Source organism: Pseudonaja textilis, chromosome 9 (genome assembly GCF_049901715.1).
Source record: "Pseudonaja textilis isolate UNSWEBS1 chromosome 9, rPseTex1.2, whole genome shotgun sequence".
NCBI classification, from domain to species: domain Eukaryota; kingdom Metazoa; phylum Chordata; class Lepidosauria; order Squamata; family Elapidae; genus Pseudonaja; species Pseudonaja textilis.
Genome location: NC_141998.1, coordinates 1,038,652 through 1,060,634, shown reverse-complemented (window position 1 = coordinate 1,060,634; position 21,983 = coordinate 1,038,652). Strand labels below are relative to the sequence as shown.

The window sequence follows — 21,983 nt, the reverse complement described above, 5'->3', positions numbered from 1 at the left end:
GATATATTCATGAAAGCAGAATTTAACTTGAACAATTAACATGGAACAAAATCGTATTAATAAAATAAATTGCTAGCAGAAAGGCCTATCCTTAGCTTCAGTTGAAGGCTAAAGGGAAATACGATTGTAGTTGACAAATATCTCAGTGGGTGAAATATGTTGTTGTGAAATTCTAAAGCGGGACAAGTTTCGGCAGGTTGAAAATAAAAGAAAGAAGATTTGGGCTGCATATGAGAAGGAGTTTTCTAAAGAAACGAGTGGTTGATTCAGTGGAACAGTCTGCCTGGTTTTGCCTTAGAGCAGGGGTCTCCAAAGTTGGCAATTTTGAAACTTGTGGACTTCAACTCCCAGAATTTCCCAGCCAGCGTGTCTTAAAGTTGCCACATTTGGAGATCCGTGCCCTAGAGATTTTCAAACATGGCTTGGATAATCTGTTGGGCAAAGTTTATTAGATTCCTACACCAATTGGGCTGGAATGGATGCCCAGTTCTTAACATTCTGTGATTTTTATGATGTGTGAATAGAATTTAATATTAAAAAAGAGTTTTTTTAAAAAAAAAACTTATAAGCCAAGCTCAAACAATATGCCGGAATAGAATAAAACCAAGTTGGGTCATTTTATGGTGTGGAAATTTGCTATTTCTTTTAGCATGGTGTATGAATTGGACCATCACCTGAAGCCATAACCAAGTTTCTCTCTGTAAATAAGAATGGCATATTTTTAACCAGGTTTTGGGTTAAGTTTTGATGTGTGAACCAATCCCTTTTTCTATCTGTCCCCATTGGTCATAAATCAACATCCTGTCAATTATCGAGTCAAGTGGATTCTGTTATTGTTTCAAAAGAGGATGGAAACCGTGTGAAGAATGAAATATATTTGGCTATAAAGCTTCCCACACCCTGATGGTTCCTTTCAGAGTTGCTTCAAACTGAAACCGCTTTCTCTGCTTCTCTTCCCAGATGAGAAACCCTTCGTAGTGGAGGACACATACTTACTCTGCCCGGCGCCTGTCTTGCAAGAAGTTGGCATGTAGGTTTATGAAAATGCGCACAAGAGTTGTTGGGGGTTTTTTGCTGTAATTTTCACTGGTGAATTTCCTTTTGCTTCTGATCTGTCCATGAGGATTTCAGTAATTTGGGGAGGGGGTGAAAGCAGCGGTTCTGAATAGCTCAGCTATCCAAGGTGAGCAAGAAGCAAAACAGAGGGTAGAACATGGTGATGGAGACCCCGATCCTTGGCCATTGTGGGAACGGCTTTGAGAGCAGCGATGAGCCCGCCATCGAGAAGATTGGCTCTTGCCTGCCATGGAGGGGCCCATTTCCATTGCTATTCTGGTCATTCGGCAAATCAAGGCGCCTTCTCCAGCTTGGTTGCCCTGTAGATATATGAGGGTAGACTTCCATTCTTCACAGCTAAACCCCAAATTATCTGAAGACCCCCTAGTTGAAGGTATCTGAGCAGAGGTGGGATTCAGCCGGTCCTGACCAGTTCTGGAGAACTGGTAGCAGACATTTTGAGTAGTTGGGAGAACCGGCCAGTACCACCTCTGACTGGCCCCGCCAATCCCATCTCTTCTCTGCCTCCCATTGAGTCCCAGCTGATCGGCTGGGTCTTCTTTGGTTGCCCCGCAAAAGGAGAACGGAGCGGGAAAGCAGGTCAGTGGGGTGGGGAGGGAAGGGGGATCTTGCAGCGACCTTCTCCTGCCCTGCCCGCAGAACCGGTAGAAAACTTTTTTTGAATCCCACCGCTGTAATCACTGAGCTCCACAATGCAAAGAAGGCGCTGTGTTTTCAAATCTCAGAATCTCAGACTCAGAAGAGAGCTGGGAGGGGCCTTGGAGGTCTTCTAGTCCAGCCCCCTGCTCGAGCAAATGGTTCGGACAAAGGGTGGCCCGATCTCTTCTTCAGAACCTCCTCCAGTGATGGAGCACTCGCAACTTCTGGTTGATTGTCCTCACTGTTTGCAAGTTTCTCCTCACAGTTCCCGGTTGCTTCTCCCTTGGATGACTCTCCATCCAACAAAAGACGGTTCCTTTGTCTTTTCCCACCCGCAACGAGTCATTTCTCCCCTCCTTCCTCGTTTTAGGGAAGCTGCCCTTCAAGTGAGCATGAACGATGGTCTCAGTTTCATCTCCAGCTCTGTCATCATCTCCAGCACACACTGCGTAAGTTGGCTCAGAATTCCACTCTTCTGCTTCTGGGGGGGGAAAAAACATCCCCGTGAGTTTGAATCGGAGGGTCACGGAGAGGCCACCCACACGAGGATTTCAGGTCTGGCTTCCCTTGAAAATCCTCTGATTAATGAGTCTTTAAGAAGAAGCTCTTTCCTCCTTTGCTAGCCTGGTGCTGTAGGAAAGGCAGGCGCCTCCTCTTTTGAAGGGAGAGTTTTGGTCACGTCCCTGCCGGAATTTCTCCAACGGAGAGAGAGCAAAATAAAGGCGCTCAGAACATGCAAAGAAAGAGAATGCAATGCCTTCTATTACAGATTAACAGATTAGCAGGGTTGGAAGGGACCTTGTAGGTCATCTAGTCTACTGGTTGCCAACCAGTGGGCCGGGGACCGTTGGTGGTCCGTGAGAAATTTTGCTGGTCCGCAGAGAAATGTTGCCCCCAAAGCAATTAAATCCAGGCTGTGTGGGACACACGGCCTGTGGGAACACAAGGTTTGCATCGCTTGCATTGCAAACAACAGGAGGTAGTGAGAGGAGGGGGGAAAAGGGAGAAGAAGGGACTGCATGCAAGGAAAGCAGCCAAAGTCTTTCTTTCTCTCCCCCAAACTCCGCCAGGAATGAATCTTTGGGACCCTGCAAGGCCTCCAGCTCCAAGAGGCTGCACCGGCAAAGACTCGTTTCTGGCGGAGTTTGGGGGGAGAGAAAGAAAGACTTCTGCGGCTTCTGCTGCTTTCCTTGCACGAAGCCAAAAGTCTCTCCCTCTCTCTCTCTCTCTCCCCCTGAGAACGGAGCTGCGATTCCAAATAAAGAACGATCAGTTGGTAAGAAAACAGAGCGGGGAATTTTCCTGCAGACTATTTTTGGAGATTTTCCCAGGGTCTCTGGTCCGCGGGATTTAGATTGATGAGTTTGGTGGTCCCTGAGGTCCAAAAGGTTGGTGACCCCTCCCAAGCAGGAGCCCCTACGCCATTTCCGACAGTCCGGTCTCTTCTTGAAAGCCTCCAGGGATGAAGCTCCCACAACTTCTGAAGTTTGCCTTCAGATCTACCTTCGAATGCAATTGCGTTTTTATCCTGTGGGTTGTGGAATAGTATCTGCATCACGAGTACTGTCTTTTTATTTCATTATACGAATATAATGCAGGCAGTCCTTGACATACAGCCAGCTCATTTAATGACCAAAGGAACAACGGCACTGGAAAAAAAAATCACTCATAACCGTTTTTCACGCTTGCAGCCATCCCCCACGGTCAAAACTCAGGTGCTCAGCCAGTGCCATTGTACCTCGGGTGGGAAGATCCCCAGAGTAGCTGTGCACTCCAGTGGCTACATTCAAAGTTTCTGGCATCAAAGGATGTGGAGACTATTGTGGCCCACCAACAGCCAGAGGAGTTGGGGGCAGATTCGGACAGTGAGGAGGTTGGGGAGGAACATGGGCCAGTCCTGGGGTATGGGGAAGGCTCTGACGAGGGCTCTGCATCGGAGGCAGAGATGGGGCCAGGTCCGTCCGACAGTTATCAGCTGCCTTTGGAATCAGACATCAGTGAGGCAGAAGAACAGCTGGAGCCTGTTCCCAGTGTGCACATGCACAGAGCTGCCAGGAGAAGGGAACAGTTAAGGAACAAGGGTCGACTCGGGAGTAAATCCATAGGTGGATGGAGAATGGCTCCTCCCATAGGGAATGAAAGGGGAGCAAAGGGGGAGTGGAGTTTGCAGGAGACAATTAGTTCAATTCATGAGGGTGAAGATCAGTTCCTGACTTCTTGGCAAGTCCTTGCTGCTACAGCGTGGCGTTTGGAAGGTATCGGCTTGGCAGCTCTCCAAGCCTGATAAAGGCCTGTCGTTGTGAAATCTCCTGAAAGACTGTTGGCCGGGATTTTGCTGGAGAGGAATTCACTGTAAACTAAATAAAAGCGGTTTTATCGGGACGAGGAGTCAGCTTCATGATCTTGGGAAGGTCTAGGTCAGAACAGAGACTTCCTGGAAATGTCCTATATAACTCATAGCCACGACCTCTGCCCTGACACTCCCTCGCACTGATGATGTTGCTTAGCTGGCTCGTGAAATGTCTGCAAGGCGATGACCAAGCTCAGAGAGTGCCAAGAACTCCATAACCCATGGGGATGGCCAACTGCGGTGCATCGTTTGGCCGTTGCCAAGGCGGAAAGCAGATCCTGTCTCTGCATAACCATCTCAGTGGGAAGCTGATGAAGAGGTGCACTCCAAGGTACATTCTCAATGGACTTCGCAAACTCTGCCCAGCCGGGACTCAAACGGAGCAGGAGAAAATATTTGTCCGTGTTTCGAGCCCTATGAGGGAGCCCAGCCTGGCACAACCAAAGCCAGGGCCCCATGGCTTTGCAAATAAGGCTCTTGAACCCTGACTTTCCCGGATAAAAACAAAAGGAAGTTTTGTCTGGCAAGGCCAGAAGAGAAGGAATGAGATGTCTGTCTCAACTGCAGTGGCCAAGGACAGGTTTATCTTGCAGTTTCAACTCTTGTATAAGATCCCACTGCTCACAATAGTTTGGAAACGTTCTATAACCTCTACAAAAGTCTTTGGCCTCCAATTCTTTCAGCTGGCTGAAAATTTTGGGCCCAATAAATTCCATTTCGTATGTAATTATTCCCCCTCCTCATTTATTTTCAGGTTTTTAACTGAAATAAGGAAACAGCTCTCAAGGGAATCCACGGGGTGGGATCATGCAGTCAAAACGTTGGCTGCAAGGATGCGACACATGAACGCCAAACCATGGTTTGATTGCCATCTCCTGGCCGCCATCTTGGGGGAGGGTGTGGTTTTTTTGACCTTGTGCTCATCCCGATGGCTTCGGTAGTTCAAAGAACTGATTTATGCTTCCTTTGTGAATAGAAGGGAGATGGGAAGAGCAACCTTTTAGAGACAAGAGCCTGGAACATCATTCCAGCTTGGGGGCCGCGCACGATCTGCACACCAAATCTCCGATTTCCGTCTCCCAGCCTCTCCCAGCAAATCATTTGTTCTGATTGGGTGCCGTCCTCTTTCCTTCAGTTCCTTGAAATATGAAATTAACCAGCCTGGCTTTGGGTGAATGGAGAGAAGCCTTGGGGAAGTGGGCACAGCCTTGGAACTCCAAGGACCGGGTGGGGGGTTAAGACAATTCCCCCCTTAAATCTTATCAACCATTTTCCTTTCAAGAGAAACGTCCACGTGGAATGTGAGCATCTTCTCAAGAACTGCTTTTCATCTGGGCCTCGGCAGGGAGAGGAAAAACAGGCTCCCTCCTCCTCCTCCTCTTCCTCCTCCTCCTCTTCCTCCCAAGGGCCACCCAGCATTTCTGTTTTACTGAGCTGATTCTTTCTTCAGCGAGGGGATCTCAGAAGGAGGACTTTTGGGTGACTTTAGAACTTGCAAATTATCCAACTTGGCCTCCAGACTAGAAGAGGTGAAACGTTTCACACTCTTTGGCCAAACCCGATGTGCACGCTATGGCTGCTTCTGTTCTCCATGTTATTTGTCCTGTGTTGAGTCCCTCTGAACTCTATTGCTGACTGTCTCTATTTGCTTTAAGATATCAGGCTCTGTTTTCAACACATAGCAAACTCCACTGATCACCTCTCTCTGCCTTGCCCTAACAGAGGGGCCTTCAAAGTTGACAGCTTTAAGACTTATGGACTTCCACTCCCAGAATTCCTCCTCCAGTCATGTTAGCCCAGGAATTCTGGGAGTTGAAGCCCACAAGTCTTAAAGCTGTCAAGTTTGAAGGCCCTTGCGCTAACACAATAACAGTATAATAGAGTTGGAAGGGGTCTTCTAGTCCAACCCCACTGCTCAAGGAGGAGACCCTCCACCGGGAGTGTCCAACTTTTGGCAACGTTAAAAGTTGTGCACTTCAACTCCTAAATGATTGGTTGGCTGGCTGGCTGACTGACTGAGGAATTAAGGGAGTTGAAGTCTACAAGTCATAAAGTTGCTGAGGTTGGACTACTTCTGCCCTACACCTTTCTGGACAATCGGCTGTCCAGGCTCTTCTTAAAATCCTCCAGCGATGGAGCTTCCACAGATTCCAAAGGCAAGCCATTCCACCGATTAATTGTTGACTTTAAGCCAATTGTTGACTCCGAACTTGGCCACTTTAAGACTTGTGGACTTCAACTCCCGGAGTTCCTCAGCCAGCAAAGCGGAGAGTTGAAGTCCACAAGTCTTAAAAGTGGCCAAGGTTGGAGATCCCTGGTTTAAACCAGAATGGAAAGCTGGAAGCTGAAACATGTCACAGAAACCGAGCTGGGTTCTGCTTCAGGGCACCTGCCACAGAGAAGGTCTCTCCCAAAGCCAGAGGCCTCTTCGCCAAGGATGGAAAATGACGCTAAGACCTTGAGGCCTCACCATTGGCCAGGGATTTTGCTGTGAGCTAGCCCACCTGTCCGGTTCGAGCAGGGCTGGGCTTCATTACATGCTGGAGACCGAACCATTTCGTGGAATGTCCCCTGGTGTGGGCTTTCAAATCGGCTGCCTCTCCTCTCCTGGAGATCTTTGGCTTCAAGCGACACAGGAAAGAACGCGGAAAGTGGACAGTTCCCTGAGCTGCCCAAAGCGATCCTTCAGGGACTTCAGTGGATTTCTTTCCTCCCCCCGATCTCCTTCATCCGATGGTGCCAGAGGATACTTGGAGCCGAAGGCAACTGGCAAAGTCCTGAAAATCTTTTGGCTTCTGCCGAGGTTTCTGTTTATTTAGGCCCAGGATTGTTTACATATGAAGGGAATATCCAACATGCAAGGATAAATGCTCTACAACCTGCTGCAAGAAATTAAGAATATATGTTCTGAAATAGAACCTCTCGCCTGGAGCCATTTCATCCTAAGATCTTCTTACACGGGAATCGGCGTTGGAGACTAAAGATCCACAACCTGCCTCACCCCAAAACCTTGAAGGTTGGACTCTGTCCTCTCAGGATGGGGGATGAATCACATCCATAAACTGATATCATGTGCCGGGATCCAAACGCCATCCAAACTCCATCTTCATGTAGTTAGCCTCTTCTCTTGTTGGATATTTGGCAGACTTGAGGTCCAGCACCCCTCAAGTTCCTAACAACCTACAACTTTCTCCTGTGCCAGTGACTCAAACTTTGGCAGCTTGAAGATACATCGACTTCAGCTCCCAGATTTTCCCAGCGTGCTAAAGTTGAGAAACGCTGCCCTGTGACATTCATCAGGTGCCCTACTCCACTCAACACATCTGAAGGAGAAATGTTGATGTTAAAAAGAAGTTGGAGTGCTGCATAGGCCGCGTTTTCAGTACCATCCTTATTTTCCAGAATATTTCAGGGTCCCAAATGAACCCACAAATGTTCCCAGAACATTTTTAAAAATGAGCCTTTCCTTGGAAGTGGGACCCTCTGTTTAGAAAAATAGAAGCTGTGGGGAAACATCTTCAAGAAGCTTAAATTGGATGATCTGTTGGTGTTTTGCAACTGGCAACCATTTTGTGAACGTGCCCATGATAGATCGCTAGAATTCCATATGTGTGCATTAGTCCGAAAGGGCATCAGAAGTTTTTCTCTTCCTCCTCTCCCGAGAAGAGGTGAACTCAAACTTCAGTTCCCATGATAAATTAAAAGTAAAATGGTAAAAGTTCCCCTCACACATGCGTGCTAGTCGTTCCTGGCTCTAGGGGGCGCTGCTCATCTCCGTTACAAAGCCGAAGAGCCAGCGCTGTCCGAAGACGTCTCCATGGTCATATGGCCGGCAGGACTAAATGCCGAAGGCACATGGAACGCTTCCAAAGGGGTCCCTATTTTCCTACTTGCATTTTTTACATGCTTTCAAACTGCTAGGTTGGCAGAAGCTGGGACAAGGAATGGGAGCTCACTCCATGACACGGTGCTAGGGATTCGAACCGTCAAACTGCCGATCTTCCTGATTGACAAGCTCAGCATCTTAGCCACTGAGCCACCGCCTACTGTTAAAAGGAATCTCAACTTCTGTGACTTCAGACAAACCAGCGTACGTAAAACAAGGGAGTCGGTACTTTCAAATCCGTGAAAGTTGAGGAAACTTCCTTTTCAAACTCCTTTTGATGCCTCCGAAGCAGCCCAGTGGGACAAGAGGGGTGGTAAGCCTTAAGATAAAGAGTGCTTAAAGCATCCCAGTAAACTCTAGTTTGCCTGCTGCTCGTCCCAAAGAGCCCCCTTGCCTCTCCACGCTGGTCTCACTTCCTTTCCTTCACATCCTGTTGTCCTCCTGGCTTGTCTCCTCCGGCTGCCTGGTGGGGGATGGGGAGGGCGCAGGGAATGGAACGGGGGGGGGCCTCCTTAGCTCTCCACCCATTTCCCTGTGTGCCCAGAGACACCCCTCTCCCCGCCGCCCCAGGCAATTTTTCTTGGCCTGATGATCTTGACAGCTGTTCCAGAGGCTGGTGGAAACTCTGATTTCAGGTTGGAGAGGAAAGTGTCGACGCTTTTACAGGGGAACCTGGAGTCAGGCAACTGTGTGGATTGTTGCTTTGGCAACGCCTGGAGAGAAACATGATGGAGAGCCATCCCAAGGGCCCCACCTCTTTGATTTATTACGGGGGGGGGGAAGGAGGCGGGCAAGGGACCACCGTGGTCTTCCTTCCAGATGTGCTTAGGCTCCCTGTTGCAATTCCCCGGCGGTGGGCCATCCTGGACGGGGATAATGGGAGTTATGCTTTTGTAGGAGAGTAGGTCAAGTCAGGGAAATTTGAGTCTGGTCAGACCAGGGAAGGCAAGTGACCAGGGACATTCGGAGGAGTGCTTATAGACTTATACACTGCTTCGTGGTGCTTTGCCACCCTCTCTAAGCGGTTTACAAAGTCAGCCTCTTGCCCCCAACAATCTGGGTCCTCGTTTTACCCACCTTGGAAAGACAGGAGGCTGAGCAAGGATTGAACTGCTGGCAGGTGGCAGAATTAGCGTGCCATACTGCTTTCTAACACCTGTGCCACACAGGAGAAAGGAAGGAGGAAAATAGCAATAGCACTTAGACTTATATACCGCTTCATAGTGCTTTTACAGCCTTCTCTAAGCTGTTTACAAAGTCAGCCTATGGTCCCCAACAATCTGGGTCCACCTCAGAAGGATGGAAGGCTGAGTCAACCTTGAGCCTGGTGAGATTTGAACTGCCAAATTGCAGGCAGCCGGCAGTCAGCAGAAGGAGCCTGCAGTACTGCCCTCTCACCACTGCGCCACCACGACTCTCATACCGTTAGAAATACTGTTCTAACCACAGTAAGTTTTTCTGTGGACACAAATTGATTAAAATGCATTGGGGAGCAGAGTTTCAGGCTGTTTCAGGATGACTTCCAAGGATGAAATTGAACAACTGAGTTGCTGGCCAACGTTTCCTTAAGGCCCAGCAATCCCTCCTTGTAATATTCAGCAGGGTTAGTTAGGCAAACTACCATTAATCTGATGGCAAAACAAGGCTACCCCCTCCTCCCACAAAGTAAGTGGTCTGAGGTATTCCCTAGTTCTCCACCTATGCAAAATAAAAGAGAAAAATCTATTTAAACCTGCACTGAATGATGGAAAAGGACCTGTGTCCTGGAAAGAGAGAGAGACACAGAGACAGAGAGCAACACAGAGAGAGAGAGAGACAGAGACAGAGAGCAACACAGAGAGACAGATAGAGAGAGAGAGAGAGAGAGAGAGACTCAAAAAAGGACACAGAGAGAGACAGAGAGAGACAGAGGTCCTGCCATGCTGCTGAATTCATGGCTGTTGCATTTGGTTATGTTACAGCAAGGGTGCAAATTTCAAAGGCTCGGGAAGCCAGCATGGTTTCTGAAGGAAGCCAACGAACAGCAATTTTAATAAAAGCAGAGCAAATATGTCAGCCACGGAGAATGTTCTTCGTGATTGTATTTAATTAATGGGAGTGCCATCGCATTTACTCAAGTGAAAATTTGCTCTGGCTTCAAGTCCTGGATTCCTTCTGTCTCTTTCTCCTGGCTCCTCTCTTTTTTGGAGCGGGGCCTCCGGCAGCCAAAGCTAAAGCCCAGCGGGTGAAAGAGGCTGGACAGCTCATCCCTGCAGTGTGTGGGTCAAGAATCGAGGAGGCAGCGGGAGACACTCGACGTAGGTTCAGCCTGATGCACCAATCGTTCCCCAGACCAGGGGTCTCCAACCTTGGCAACTTTATGACTGGTGGACGTCAACTCCCAGAATTCTGAAGTGCCCCAGTCATAAAGTTGCCACGGTTGGAGGCCCCTGCACTAGACAAGGGCTGGTTCTCTATTTGCAAATGTAGATTCTGTTGTTTGCTAATGCATGCGTCCTTTTCAGTGTGAATTTTCTATCTCTCTCTCTCTATCATCTCTATTTGCCCATCTATAGGTGCTCTTCCTCTCTCTCTTTCTCTCTCTCTCTCTCTCTCTCTCTCACACACACACACACACACACACACAAAACACATAGAAAGCAGCACACAGGTGAGGCCCATGTTGGCCTACTGGAGAAGGGACAGGGAAGGGACGGGTTCTGTTCTCTCTTGGACGCAGAAATCAGCTTTGGGCCACTTTCTCTTTTTCAGCCCTGGAGTAGGAGAGTCCAGCATTGAAAGATGACGAACCAGGAGTCAGAAAACCCAGATTCTAGTCCCTGTAGTCAATCATGGAACGAGTCGTCCTTCTCGCTCAACTCAGCCAACAAAAACGGAGGGCATAATGCTGTTATAAGGTCTCTCTTGAGCTTTTTGTTGTTGACGAAGTCGCGTCTGATCCATCACGACCCCATGGACCACATTCCTCTAGGCCTTCCTGTCCGCTACCATCTTCTGGAGTCCCCTTAAGCGCACACTTTACTACTTCAGTGACTCCATCCAGCCCCCTCCTTCTCTCCCATCTCCTCCTCCTCCTCCTCCTCCTCCTCCTCCTCCTTCTTCTTCTTCTTCTTTTGCCCCCAGTCATTCCCAAATTAGGTTCTTCTTCTCCAGCGAGTCCATCTTCCTTCTCATGAGGTGGCCAAAGTCTTGGAGTTTCACCTTCAGGATCCGGCCTTCGAAAGAGCAGTCAGGGTGGATCTCCTCTAGGACTGACTGGTTGGATCATCTTGCAGTCCAAGGGACTCGTGGGGGATCTTCTTCTCCAGCCCCCGAGTTCAGAGAACCTCCATTCATCAGCCCACATGGAGTTGGTTAAGATCAGGAGTGCTTTTTTTTAAAAAAAAAGAAAGGTCTTATTTTTAGCAATTCAACAGCAAGCTTTGCCAACTATTTTCCTGAAGGCAAAAATCCAACATGTAACAAGCAACAGTAAATGCCACCTTTGTAGTGAAAAGGAGGAAATTATTAACAAATTATTGATCGGTGAAGGCAGTAACATTTCACAGACTGACTACAGTCTATGCTAAATTGACCGAGTTACCAAATTTATTGATAGGAAACTTTGCGAGAGGTTTGGATTTGGATACAGTGAAAGCTACTGGGACCGTCACGATGAACAAAATTTGGGGAAAATGAACGGGTTAAGATCTTATGGGAATTAAAATTAAAATAGATAATACAACAATTATTGAAAAGAAGTAATTCCAGTTCATTACTGTTACTATTCCGGGCAATGCTAGGATTGGGGAAAAAAATTCAAAATACCAGGATCAAAGTTGAACACCTATGAAAAAGAAACCCATTGTTATACCAGTTGTGATTGGAACCCTCAGGGTAATACTTACTGTAAATGATTCCCTTGATAACTGGAACTGCTGAAATTATTGTACCCAAACACCGTAATTTTACAAAAAAAAAAACCCCACAACAAACCCTTATCCTGCTTTGAACTATCTATATTTTTAGACTTAATAATTCTTAAGTCCCTGGTTAAGACTTCAATTATTAACTTTCTTTTGGTGAATCTAACTTCATTTATTCACGTGTAATAATAATATACAAAGAGCTGATATTTAAACTAACGGATGATAAAAGTACATAAGTACAGCGTATCAAAGGTAGAGTCATATCAGTCCTTCATGAAGGGCAAGTCAGGAAATAGAGTCCAGAAAACAATACCAGGAAAGTCTTTGAAAGCCTGGCAGATTTTCTCTTATACTGAAGAGAATCAAGAAAAGGCCTTCTTGAATTTCTTTCTCACCCGTTCCTCCCTTCCGGGGCAAAGCTGGTATTTACCTAACTGCTCTGCTTTGATTCCTTCTTCAAGGTTATCTTCATACTTCTCAGTCAATCAATAGAGCTGCAAGGGACCTTGGAGGTCTTCTAGTCCAGCCCCTGGTTCAAGCAAGAGATCGTGTGACATTTCAGACAAGTTACCGTCTCGTTTCTTCTTAAAAACATCCAGTGATGAAGCACCCACTTCTGGAAGCAGAGCTTTCACTGGTTGATTATTCTCACTATTAGGATGTTTCTCCTTAATTCAAAGTTGCTTGTCTCCTAGATTAGTTTCCAACCATTGTTTCTTGTCTTGTCTTCTGATGCTTTGGAGAATAATTTGACCCCCAATTCTTCTTTGTGGCAGCCCCTCAAATACTGGAATACTGCTATCATGTCACCCCTCAATCTTCTTTTCTTTAGACTAGCCAAACCCAAATAATGTAATGTAATGTGGTGACCAAAACTGGATGCAGGATTCCAGGTGTGGCCTTACTAAGGATTTATAAAACGGCACTAATGCTTCGCGTGACTTTGGTTCGATGCCTCTGTTTAGACAACCAAGGATTAGATTCGCTTTTTTTGGCTGCTGCCAGAGTGACCCTTCATTCCCAGTAACCCTTCATGGATGAATAATGGGAGGGAGAAGCACATCCACAGGGGTGGGGAGAATCTAAGCGTGTCCAATGCATCCAAAAGAAAAAAAGGCAGAGTTTCAAACTTGGCTTTTGTATCCCGTCCACTCCACCCCACACCCTTCGGGCTGGGTAGAAGCAGGTATTATTTGGGGGAGGTTTGAAGCAAATTCCCCCCACCCCCCCGTGCCGATGACGTAAGTGTTCCTGAAGAGTAAACATCTTTAATATAGGCACTTTGCTGACAACTACATTTATTACAGTAAAAATATAAAAACACTCTTGGAGTCTGCCCTGTTTTTACAGGCATCGAGAAAGCTACTACTAAATGCCTCATAAAAAACATGAATTTATATTCTCTGGAATGCCAGAATTGCTTCCCCCCCCCACCCCCACCCCCCCCTGTTTCTCCAGCTGGAAACCTGCTAGATAAGTGATGCTTTTGGCCATTTTGAATTCTCTGGAAGATGAACTATATTTGAGGTCATGTTTGAGTTCCAATATCTACAGATTTATCTGGGTTTCTTTCCTTCTTTCTTTCTTTCTTTCTTTCTTTCTTTCTTTCTTCCTTCCTTCCTTCCTTCCTTCCTTCCTTCCTTCCTTCCTTCTTTCTTTCTTTCTTTCTTTCTTTCTTTCTTTCTTCCTTCCTTCCTTCCTTCCTTCCTTCCTTCCTTCCTTCCTTCCTTTCTTCCTTTCTTTCTTTCTTGCCAGGGACATCAGCTCTTTTGAAATCAAACATGCAGCACATTATCAATATTTTTAAAAATTAAAAGAGTTTGGCAAAGATTTCAAGAAAAGGGTAGAAGTGTTTTAGCCTAGTTTAGGCAACCAAAGTGTCCTAGGCGAAATTTAGACTTGTTGAGCCAAAAAATAAAAAAAAAATCAATATTGCTTTAGCAGATATTTATGCAAGGAGTTTGGAGCGGATGTGGTAGGAGACAGCTGTCTTGATCCCCAACAGATTCTCTATCCACCTGACTTTAATTTTCAAAAATATTCATAATTAAACTTGTTTTTTAGATTTTTTAAATCGGCCTTCTGCAAAGCAACATTCCAACTTCCAGCATTACATTTATTTCCCGCGCTGCCTTTGGAGAGTTGTGCCCACCTGCTTTGAAAAAAAAAGGGCAAAATTAAGTTGGTGGGCTTGGAAAGTAGCGAAGGTGGAGGAATTGCTAGAAGCCCCCTGCCCCTCTCTCCTGGTTTGCTGGGACTGTCCAGCCATTTGGCAACCCACAAACCTACTCAGAGACGACTGGGGAGAGTCCCTACCGTAAAACATCCTCTCCAAATGCTAAATGCTTCCGTTGTCCAGAAATGTTCCTTGCCTTCATCCCGCTTCAGCTGATGCCAATAGTTAATACAGGAAGCATCTTCTGTGCAATGAAATGATGTACTGCATCTGTGTGTCGGGGTTTCTCTTTGTGTTGGTTGTAGGTATGTGTGTGCTGGGAATTGGGGGTGGGGGGGGGAAGGGGCTTGTATCAACCCAGGTATCAACCCAGGAGCAAGTACAGTCAACATTGGTTTGTATCAAATAGTGGTTTTTATCTACAATAGGAATACTATAAGCAGTAACTAAACAAACAGCAATTACAGCAGGGAAGAAACGCAACGAACTAACCAACACTCCAGCAGGGTCTCCTCTTATTACACAGGCTCTTAAAGGGATCACAGCCAAAGACCCTGCTGACTCACTCCCCTCGTTGCATCAGGTGGTCAGCTCTTAAATTATCACCTTGACACACCTTTTGAGCTACCACCCAGTTGCCTCTTCCAACTGGGAGCCCTGCTGGTTAGAATGCAGCATTGCAGGCTAACTCTGCCCACAGCCTGAATGTAAACTGTCTAGTTGGCGACTCCAGAAAAAGAATAGCAATAGCACTTAGACTTATATACTGCTTTATAGTGCTTTACAGCCCTCTCTAAGCAGTTTACATTCAGCCTCTTTGTCCCCAACAATCTGGGTCCTCATTTTACCCACCTTGGAAGGACGGAAGGCTGAGTCACCCTGGAGCCTGGTGAGATTCGATCTGCCAAATTGCAAGCAGCCGGCAGTCAGCAGAAGCAGCCTGCAGTACTGCACTCTAACCTCTGTGCCACCAGAGAAAGTCCTGGGGCGTTATTTTACCAAGAGTATAAAACTTTACTGAATTGGCACACATCCTTGCATTCCATTTCACCAGCCCCTCTCTTTTCTTTGTCAAACTGCGAGCAAAGCAGAATATAAGTGAAAGTGTGGGTCAGTTTTGACCCTGGAGTTCAGTCCTGATGGGGCCCAAGGTTGACTCCGCCTTCCATCCTTCCAAGGTTGGTAAAATGAGGACCCAGATTGTTGGGGGGCAAGAGGCTGACTCTGTAAACTGCTTAGAGAAGCACTGTAAGTGGTATATAAGTCTTAAGTGCTCTGGCTATTATCCACTGGAGTCATTTTTTTCTGTCTTTCTTCAACTGGTTTCTTCCACCGCAGTGAATTTTTAATCCTGTTCTGCGAGGTTTCCAGAGTTATTCCACTGAGAGGCAGACTGAGAAAGTCCAGACCCCTTTCACATTATTCCTTTCCAACTTTCCATTGAGTTGGAAAGGATAGGCATAAATCCTCCATGCCTTTAGGACCAACCCACCCTCACCTCTGAAGTTAGTTTGTGCACATCTTGGTAGCAACCAGAGCCAGCAGAACACGCAGCCAAGGTCTGTTGTGTGCAGAAGTTGGCCTCACGTTCCTACATGCACCTGTTGGTCTTCTTAGACTGCTGTTGCACTAATCCAGACCTAGCAGTCTCTCACATACAGGAAATCAGGAGTCCAGGCAGTTCAAATGAAAATATGTTTCTTGTATGCTAATGCTGTTTACAGGAATCTGCCTTACTAGCAGTCAAAGTGAGTTGGCGGTAGACAAGACTCAAGGGAATTCAAGGTAGGCTGGACTTAGATCTCCTGTGAGGGTGAAGAAACTCAAGACTGATGATGTATTTGACCCCTCCCTCCGGCTCGGCCTGGTCATCTCCTACATCGTCATTGTTGCCAAGGTTGGCTAATTTCGTAGCTTGGGAATTGGTGCAGCAACAGCAGAAGCTAGAAAGGCAGGATTCAATATTGTGAATGAACAAAATGAACAAATGACCTTCACTCCCTAGAAAGTGTGCAGAGAAGAGCAATAAAGCTAGTGATAGGTCTTCAGGCTAAAGCATACAGTGTATTTGTTAAGAGAAGTAGGTATATTTAGCTCTAATGAAGAGAAGGATGTGGTGGGGGCATGATAACTGTCTTCCAGTACTTGAAGGGTGGCCAAAGAGATGAGGGATCAACTCATTCTCCAAAACACCAAAGGCCAGGACAAGGAGCAATGGGTGGAAATGTGTTAATGAGAGAGCCAACTGGGAACTAAGGAGAAATTTCTTGACAGCGAGGGCGATTAACCAATGGAATAGCTTGCCTTCAGAAGTTGTGGTTGCTCCATCACTGGAGGCTTTCAAAAATAGACTGGATAACCATAGAATAAAATAGAATTAGAATTAGAATTCTTTTATTGGCCAAGTGTGATTGGCCACACGAGGAATTTATCTTGGTGCAAATGCTCTCAGTGGACATAAAAGAAAAGAGACATTCATCAAGAGTCAAGAATCATAAGGTGCAATACTTAATGATAGTCGTAGGGTACAATAAGCAATCAAAATATACCAGGAAACAGTCAATATAAATCGTAAGGATGCAAGCGACAAAGTTACCGTCATACAATCACAAGTGGGAGGGGATGGGTGATAAGGAGTGATGAGGAGTTTAATAGCAATTGTAGTGCAGACTTTGTAAATAGTTGGACAGTGTTGAGGGAATTCTTTGTTTAGCAGAGTATTGGTGTTAGGGGAAAAAATTGTCCTTCTGTCTAACCATTTGTCCAGGACAATATAAGGACTTCTGCCTTGGGCATGGATTGGAGTAGAACAGGGCTCTCCAACCTTGGCAACTTTATGACTTGTGGACTTCCAACTCCCAGAATTCCTCTGCCCAGCCATGCTAGTTAAGGAATTCTGGATTTGAAGTCCACAAGTCGTACAGTTGCCAAGGTTTTTGGAGACCCCGGATAGAGAGCAAGTGAGAGCAAGCAAGCGAGAGGAACACCAGTGATGGGAATGATCCGAAACTGTGTGGTTTTTTTCCCCAGCTGTATAGAGTTACTTTCAAACATCTGGCAACTTGAATAACTTTGTTCCATAAGAAATGTGGTACAGTATCACGGTGGGGTCGTTTCTGACAATTCAGAAAAAAATGTTCTAAAAATAATGACCCAGGCTAAGTAGTCAGTGGTAGAAAATGCTTTGAAACATTGCGTTCAATGGCAACAAGATTAAAGCTGTTCATTAATAAACTATTTTTTTTAAAGCTAGAATTAATGTGATCTACTGCTGTTTTATTATGCCTTTAATTGAAAACAATTCTCTGGCTCTCCTCCTGGATTACATTCTGAATTTGTGATTTGAGAACTCCATAGACTTTGCATCGCTTCTGGCTCCAAGCATGGAGAATTTTGCAAAGAATTGGACTGGGACATAATTTCTCCTTTGGACTCTCCTCTTTGTTTAGTTTGGGTGCCAAAGGGGTTCACGAAGAACATTCCTAGGGTGGAAACAATTTAAGGAGACCTACCAGGGGGATAAATCAACTAAAACAAAATAAATTACATACATTTTAGCCTAGAGAAAAGAACATTAAACAAGGATAAACAGACTTTTTTTCTACTGTAGCAAGGGATATGCCTAGGACAACAAACGCCTAAAGATATAGACATATACTGAAGAGATGCTGGAGGATTGGACTTAAATGGCCTTCTTTTCTATAATTGTATTAAATTCATTTTCCTCTTGGAAATGAAATCACTCAACAAAGAATAACTAAGACACACAAGGGATTTGTCTCCAGTAAAAAAGCACACAATGTAGATGCAAAGCAAGAGAATAATAATAGTAGTAGTAGTAATAGTAATAGTAATAATAATAATATCAATAAAGGTGGAATAAAGAAGATAAGAATAGAATAGAATTAAGAATAGAGTAGAGTAGGGTAGGGTAGGGTAGAGTGGAGTGGAGTGGAGTAGAGTAGAGTAGAGTAGAGTAGAGTAGAGTAGAGTAGAGTAGAGTAGAATAGAATAGAATAGAATAGAATAGAATAGAATAGAATAGAATAGAATAACAGAGTTGGAAGGCACCTCGGAGGTCTTCTAGTCCAACCTCCTGCCTAGGCAGGAAACCCTACACCACTTCAGGCAAATGGTTATCCAACATCTCTTTTAAAACTTCCAGCGTTGGAGCATCCACAACTTCTCAAGACAACCCTTTCCAATTATTAATTGTTCTAACTGTAAGGAAATGTCTCGTTAGTTCTAGGTTGCTTCTCTCCTTGATTAGTTTCCACCCGTTGCTTCTTGTCCTGCCCTCGGGGGCTTTGGGGAATAGCTTGACTCTCTTCTAAATAATAATATAAAATAATGATAATAATAATAACAACAACAACAGCTAAATAGTAATAACTATAGCCATACTAAATGGTGAATGCACCTAAGCATTAGACAGAACTGGGAGAATCAGGTATTCAGCAGAGTGAAAAACTGTCCTTGTGTTTAGTTGTCCTGGCACACCGTGCAGGGAAGGAGTTGAAGCAGTTTGTGTCCAGGGTGCGAGGGGTTTGCAGATGTCTTCCCAGCCCTCCTTCTGACCCACACAATCTACAAGTCCGCAGTGGAAGGCAGGCTGCTTGCCCTTGTTCTTTCTTCAGTCTTAACTCTCGGTTGAAGTCTGGGCCTCTCCTGTTGGGTTGCTGTGCCAAACGGCATCTTCACGTGATTTTTGCCTCCTTTCCACTTAACAGCTTACGTCAGCATGACCTTGAAATGCAAGGCTGGCTTTATCTCATTCTCATATTGTCTCATGGTTTGGAACATGTTTCTGCCAAGTCTTTTTTTGTTCAGAAACCTATCTGTCTTTCTGGCTTAACCCATCCCTGAGTCCGTGATGTCTAAGGGTTATGGCAGGCCCACAGACATTTCTGGAGGGAGTCCTGATATTCAGATCAGCCCTGAGTAAACCACGATAGACTCTTGGGGTGGTCTCTGTATCTTCGAAGAAGGGTGGAATAGCCATGGCAATCAACGAACAGGCGCAATAAATTCTCCCTCTTCATCACCGGTTTCTGTTAGACAGCCGGGAAAGTCTAGCATGATCCCAGCAAAATCTTATGTCAGTAGAGCAAGGATTGGGGTCCCCTAAGGGTCTCCAGTGGGGAAAGGCTCAGAGAAGGGACAGGGGTTTCATGGTGGAACATCATGTAGATAGACAACCACACTTGGAATACGGCATCCAGTTTTGGTCACCATATTATAAAAAAAGATGGTCAAAGAAGATTATTGGGATGGAGGCTAAAACATATGAAGAATGGTTGCAGGAACTGGGCATGGTTAGTCCAGTCTAGTGAAAAGAAGGACTAGGGGTGACATGAGAGCAGCGTTCCAGTATTTATTTCTATTCATTTATTTGTCAATAGCTTTCAAAATATTAAACATAAGTATAAATACAGGAAATAGGTATGAATAAATGGGGACAATAGGAGAGGGATGGTAGGCACGATTGTGCGCTTATGCGTGCCCCCTTATATACCACTTGGGAAGGGGGTGAGGTCAATAGTGGATAGTTTAAGGGTAAAGGAGTGGCGGTGGGGATGAGGATATAACAACCAAGTCAGGTAGTGTGTCCCAGGCATTGACCACTCTGTTGCTGAAGCCGTACTTTCTGCAATCAAGTTTGGATTGGTTTACGTTGAGTTTGTTTCTGTTGCGTGCTCTTGTATTGTTGCACTTGAAGGTGAAAATGTCATCGATTGGTAGTACATTAAAGCAGAATATTTCATAAACTATACTTAAGTCAAACTGTAGGCAACATATTTGATGGCCTTGCACGAAGGCAAGGGGGTCAATTTATTTTCCAAAGCACCCAAAAGGCAGGACAAGAAACAACGGATGGAAACCAGTCAGGAAGAGAAGTAATGTGGAACTAAGGGGAAATGTCCTCATAATGAGAACAATTAACCGGTGGAACTGCTTGCCTCCAGAGGTTGTGGCTGAGGCCTTTATGAAAAGACTGGACAGCCCCTTGTCTGGAATGGTCTATATAGGGTCTCCTGCTTGAGCGGGGGGTGGTGGACTAGAAGACCTCTGAGGTCCCTCCCAACTCTGTGATTCGGTTAACCTTTGTACAGACAGCCCAGTTCACTCTCCAGCTAGAAGGATCTTCAGCTGGCGAGTCAGAAGTTCTCCGGTTGCCATTCTAGAGAGAACTGGCAGCGACTTTCCATTCTGGTTGGTTGGCATTTTCTAACCGTTCTTTAATGTGGATTCCCTCAAGGTGGGCCTCTCCAAATGCTTTGGAGCTGGGTGGAGTTTTCTCAGCCACGAAAAGCAGGCGAAGTGAGAGTTGGGCACCCAAGACTTTCGTTCACGTCCATGTGGTGCTAAGCTCTGGCGGGGCGACCTCTCGGTTCCGCTTCCAGCTCCTGAGTGCTGAATAATCAACCCGCCTGGACGCAGGAGTTTTTCTCTCATCAACCAACCCAGCCTCTGGTGGGCCAGGATCAGCCGAGCTCCAGAGTGCTATTTTACAGCAGAAAGAAACCTACCCGTGGGTCATTTGTGTTATTTTAACAGTCTGGTTCTATAAAACCAAAGCCTCGTAAGTCTTGCCAGGCCTAATTTTGCTTGCTAGCTGATCCCCAAAGCCTGATGACATCAGTCAGGAACGATTCAGAAATATTAGCTGGTTTGGGGGAAATGCACAGTCTGTCTTTGAGATTACATTTTGGAAGCGAAGTGAAATAATCCATTTTCGGGGCATTTTAATGACAGGAAGAGGAGGTGACTCCTGCTGAAATGGTCCTCGGTCTGGTATATTCCGATCTATTAAAATGTATATTCCATCTACTGTTCGCTGGATTAGTGCAAGCCATAATTTTGGGGGTTGGGAAGGAGCTTTCGGAATACACACCTTCTCTGCTCCAAATTAAAATCATATATCCCAACTTGACCCAAATCAGTTTGTGCTTTCAAGCCAGGGTGTCATTGGAGCTTTGTTGCTGGTCTTCTAAAGCAGGGGTCTCCAACCTTGACAACTTTAAGACTTGTGGACTTCAACTCGCAGAGTTCCTCAGCCAGCCTCTACAAGTCTTAAAGTTGCCAAGGTTGGAGACTCCTGCTCCAAAGTGGTGGTTCTTCAACTGGGAGTAGTTATCCCTAAGGAGCAATTTGGTCACTATTCTGACCAAGGCTTCCTGAGGCAGTAACAATCACACGCTGTTCCCAAAAATCTTCTTTTTATATGCATTCACAGCCCATAATGAGTCCTAAAGAGTTTATGAATAGTTCAACAAAAGTCTGCCACAGATAAGGCTGATAAACACTCACCTTGATCTCCCTTGAAATGCTGCCAGTGTCTAAATTGCCCATTAGCTGGACAAGGCCAAACGGAGCACAAAGTCAACATGGAGCTTCAGAGTTTAAATTGACCAGAACGAACATAGTTGCTTCCTGCAAAGGTTCTTGTCCCTTTGTTCCTCCTTTATGTCTTATGGGACAGGCCAGTTATCTCCAAGCCTTACTCCTGAGACACCCCTTTTGTCTTAACTGCTCTTGCCTTCTGGCAGCTGTGTGCAAGGGCACACTGGGAACAGGCTCCCGCTGTTCCTCTGCCTTGCTGCTGTCAGATTCTGGAGGCTCCGGAGTCAGCACTTAACTCTCAGATGGCCCTGGCCCCATCTCTCTGTCAGACACAGATCTCTTGACCAAGCCCTCCCCAGACTCCTGGACTGGCCTACGTTCCTCCTCACTGTCTGATTCTTTTGCCAGCTCCGCAGGATGCCGACTGACCACAACAGTCACATCCTGGGGGTAATGCAGCAATTTGTAGTTACTTGCTAGTGAATTAAGGATGCACCATGGTCCCATGGTCAAAATTCAGACGCTTGACAGCTGGCATGTACTTATGACGGTTTTGGTGTCCCCGAATCAGGTTCGCTTCACAACCAGGTTACCAACTTAACA

At 45.9% G+C, this 21,983-nt stretch overlaps 1 protein-coding gene across 1 annotated transcript in view; it reads left to right on the top strand.

Moving 5' to 3' along the window:
- ANTXR1 (ANTXR cell adhesion molecule 1) overlaps positions 1–21,983 on the top strand; it is a 97,216-nt gene that overhangs the window by 57,620 nt on the left and 17,613 nt on the right. The window contains exons 11-12 of the mRNA XM_026715196.2: positions 961–1,030; positions 2,087–2,165. Of these exons, the coding sequence (XP_026570981.1) occupies positions 961–1,030; positions 2,087–2,165 (149 nt within the window). The remainder of the gene's footprint in view (positions 1–960; positions 1,031–2,086; positions 2,166–21,983) is intronic.